The sequence below is a fragment of the Homalodisca vitripennis genome, unplaced genomic scaffold, assembly GCF_021130785.1.
Source record: "Homalodisca vitripennis isolate AUS2020 unplaced genomic scaffold, UT_GWSS_2.1 ScUCBcl_268;HRSCAF=1861, whole genome shotgun sequence".
NCBI classification, from domain to species: domain Eukaryota; kingdom Metazoa; phylum Arthropoda; class Insecta; order Hemiptera; family Cicadellidae; genus Homalodisca; species Homalodisca vitripennis.
The window spans coordinates 35,075-39,312 of NW_025776409.1; the positions used below are offsets into that span (position 1 = coordinate 35,075).

General features: G+C 37.9%; 1 protein-coding gene across 1 annotated transcript; it reads left to right on the top strand.

Moving 5' to 3' along the window:
- The first annotated feature begins 608 nt into the window (after nucleotides 1–608).
- On the top strand, nucleotides 609–3,812 carry LOC124370543 (zinc finger BED domain-containing protein 4-like). The gene is made up of 2 exons (XM_046828831.1): nucleotides 609–2,796; nucleotides 2,965–3,812. The coding sequence occupies exons 1-2, from the start codon at nucleotides 1,140–1,142 to the stop codon at nucleotides 3,246–3,248; spliced, it is 1,941 nt and encodes a 646-aa protein (XP_046684787.1). The 5' UTR covers nucleotides 609–1,139; the 3' UTR covers nucleotides 3,249–3,812.
- Nucleotides 3,813–4,238: the final 426 nt, after the last annotated feature.

Below are 4,238 nucleotides of genomic sequence, written 5' to 3' on the forward strand. Positions count from 1 at the left end.
TACTCCCTTCAAATTACACGACTCCAAGATATTGCTGGTTAACAAAATAAAATATTACTATGAATAAATATTTAATGAATAATAAAAACTTATGAATAAATTATTTCTGTGTAGACTTACTTTAATCATCCACTAAAGGAGTAATCCCAGCCATGCAGTCGTTGTCATCGGTGATTTGTTCTTCGAAACTGCCGGAGCAATCAGCATCGCTATCACTGACACTGCCCGCACTTTCAATGTCTTCCCCCAAGCTAATAACCCCCGACCGCACGCGCGGCGGAGCGACACTCCACAAGTAGGTATATTTATTGTTAGAATAGTGGTCAGAATGAGTTGAGCCTTGAGCCCGCGTGTAGCTTTCCCCCTCCATCTGTAGAAAGACGTGGCGCGCTTGTTGGGGCGTGTACGTTCAGTCGCGACTGAGCAGTGACATTGAGAACATTCCCGCGGAGTGACGCATGCGTTCTTTTCATTATCTGATTTAACCCGTCATCAGTCGCATGTCGGTCATTTTGACCGACGCCCTCCATTTTCATTCACTAAACAATGAGTTGTAGACAGATTGGTTTCTCCCGCCATGACTTTGTTGGTGGGGATGTACGATTAGTGATGGTCGTTACAGAACGTAATAGGATTTAATAACACTATTACCACGTAGTAGCCGTCACCGTTGTAATAGGTTACAACAAACACCCTATTATTTTTGTCACGTAAACATAACAGTTACTTAGTAAACGGCTATCTGAGAAACAGTCTGGATCTGTCACTTCTACCCATCACCCTATTACAAAAACTACGAGTAATACGGAACGAACGGTGTGTCACTGACACTGGATTCGTTACGTTACCGCTGTCACTATATTTGAGTTTTGTCACGTCATTCACACGTGATTCACAGACCATTCGTGTCGTGTTATGACACGAAAACTTCAATGCACTTGCGTTCTGACTCTGAGGGCTACTATCGTGTTTGTGCATTTCAAGTTGGTTATTGACAGTTCTAACCGTATTAATAGTTTAATAGTAGTGTTTTGGACTTTTTCCACTAGTTTTATACATTAATAAAATTGTGTTTAATAGTTTCACTCAGTTTTTGTAGTTAATATCTTTAATTTTGTGTGACTGGTGTGTGAAACAAAATGAACAGAAAACAGAAGACTAGTTATTTGTGGTCTTACTTCACAACTACGGATCCCGTAAGTAAAATTGCTAGGTGCGATTTATGTGGTCAATTGGCAAGTTTTAAAACTACAGTTTCTAACCTTAGAAAGCATTTAGAAAGAAAACATACCACTGTTGCTTTGCCACCGCCAGGAGGGAAACACTTACCGGTATCAAATGTGGTTGAACCCCTTGCTGTTCCTTCTTTGGCCTCTACTTTAAACAGGACTACATCGAACACCAACATTGCCATGCAGAATGTAAATTCTGACAACATTGCCACTAATAGTTCAATGTGTAATATTGTACCAAATAACCAACCAAGCATTAGGTCCTTCATACCTCAGCAGAAAAAAATTAGTGAAACCCAAAAGAAGAAACTAGACAAGCTCCTCTTAAATGTGTTTGTTCAAGATTACCAACCCTTTTCAGTAGTAGAGGACGAAGGTTTTAAAAAGTTCGTCAATGGTCTAAATCCAAACTATGTTCTGCCAAACAGAAAAACCATTTCATCTTCTATGATACCAGCAGAATATGAGATGTGTTTGAATGCTGTTCGACAAGAAATGCTAACAGTATCAAATGTTACTTTGACAACTGACACTTGGACCTCTTCAAACACAGAGAGTTATATGGCTCTAACTTCCCACCACATTTCTAACGATTTTGAATTAAAATCAATTTTACTTGAGTGTTCTGTCATCAGATCTTCTCATACAAGTGTAAACTTGGCGGTAGAAATAGACAAAATTGTAAAAAAATTTCACCTTGAAGGCAAAATCATGATCATTGTCTCTGACAATGCCAGTAATATTGTAGGGGCTATAACTAATGAACTAAAACTAAAACACTTCGGATGTTTCGCCCATACAATTAATTTAATTTTGCAGGATGCATTGAAGGTTTGTCAGAGCTTAACAGATCGCATAAAAGCTATAGTTTCTCATTTTAAAAGAAGCACTAGTGCTACAGAGAAGCTAAGGGAAGTACAGAAAAATTTGGGACTGGAACCCAAAAAACTAGTTCTACAAGTAGCTACAAGATGGAACTCAACATTTTATATGTTGCAAAGAATTTCAGAGTTGAAGGATGCTGTTAAAACGACAGTGGCTTTAATCAATAAAGAAATTCCAGTGCTCACCGAAGATGAATGGAAGACTTGCTCCGAATTGGTAATGGTTCTGGAACCATTTGAAGAAGTAACCAGAAATATCTCTGGGGAAAATTACCTTACAGCTAGCCAAGTGATTGGATTTATCAATGGACTAGTTTCTGTCTGCAATAAAATGAGAAAAGAAACCCTAAGCGAAGTCTCCAAACGTGTAGTTGATGAATTGCTCAAAGGACTAAAAACCAGATTTTCTAACATTGAAAACAGCAAGACTATAGCTTTGGCGACGTTGTTAGATCCACGTTTCAAGCTTGCAGTATTTTCAGATGAAAAATCAGCTGGATCCATAAAAACCTACTGCACTGAGCTCATGTCAGCCATATGGAGCAAGAAGACAAGCACTTCTGTGACGTCTGTCAGTGGAAGTCAGGAAAAAGACGATGGAAATCAGCCTCTTACAAAACAGGCAAAGTTTTCTATCTGGGCAGACCTTGATAAGATGATAGCATCCAAGAAACCGTCAGGTACGTTAAAATATATTAATCTGTAAACCATATTAAATTGGGTTTAAAAAACACTTTATTATCCACTTAAAATAATTGTATTTTCAGGGTTAAAGGCATCTGCTGTCATATTCAATTACGTGTTAAAACACTTTATTATCCACTTACAATAATTCATTGTATTTTCAGGTTCAAAGACATCTGCTGCAATTGTTGAAATGAACCGTTATTTAGACGAGGAATGCATCGGACGCTCAGAAAACCCACTACTGTGGTGGAAACAAAATGAAGTTTTTTACCCTCTGTTGTCACAAGTTGTAAAAAAACATTTTTGTGCAGTGGCAACATCGGTCCCCTGTGAGAGATTATTCTCAAAAGCAGGATACATAATTACAGAACGACGTACCAGATTATCAGGGAAACGATGTGAACAACTGTTGTTTTTAAATGCTAACAGATATTTAGTGCAATAAGTTTTTTTAGTTGTTCTTAGTTTAGTTTTCTTATTATATGTCAGGCAAACTGTGTTAAGAGCTGTTGTTTTATAATGCCGACATATTTTTAGTACAAGTTTTTTTAGTTGTATATTTTTACTTGCATATTGTAGTTGTAATATACTTTGTATATTTTTTCAATACGTTGTATCTCATAAATTACATTCTAAAAGGTATTGGCTTATCAACTTTATAGCCCTGGTTTAAGACTTAATAGTAACTTAACTTAAGTAAATTTTAAATGACACACTAGTTCATAAGCAATTTAGAATTACGAATAATAATATGTTTTAGTATTGCAACTCTAACCTGTAATTTCAAAAATTAAGTTGAATTATCAGTGTTTGCGGTGACGGGTGTTTGCTGAAGTTACGAGAGCTACGGCTGTAACGTAACTGTCACCATTAAATAATATGGTGACAGTGACAGACCGGCCGAGCGCGAGCGGAGCCACAGCGCCAGGCGGAGCCGGAGCTGTCCCGTAATAGGTGACAAAAATAATAGGCTACTGGAACCTATTACGGCTCCGTCACGTAACGTTGGAACCTATTACGTCAAAGTAACCGTAATTTCCATCACTATGTACGATCTCCTCACGCCTGAGTTTTAATGGGGCGATCAAGCCAGGCGGACAGAAAGAGTAGGGATTGAGGGGCCCCTCCTGCCAACTACAGATAGCCCGTGTATTAGAATAGTGGAATGAGCAGTCCGCGCATTCTCGCTCTGTACTCCCCTGAATTTAATTTAGTTCAGTACCTGGCAAACCTATTAAAATGTATCACTGTATTTTCAAACCCCTTTCCGTAGTTTAGTATACGTATATTTAAATTACATTTTCAAAGCTGGATGTTGCAGGATGCAGCGCAATTAAATTTATTTCATTGAACCTTGATTTTACAACGTAATTAATGGCAGGCAATTACTCTTGTCTACATAAAAATAAACCAATACAACGGAGTATCGAAAGAC

Coding starts and splice junctions, on each gene's coding strand:
- LOC124370543 (XM_046828831.1), top strand. CDS start 1,140: ATGAACAGAAAACAGAAGACTAGTTATTTGTGGTCTTACTTCACAACT. Junction 2,797..2,964: donor AGCATCCAAGAAACCGTCAG/GTACGTTAAAAT, acceptor TTGTATTTTCAG/GTTCAAAGACATCTGCTGCA.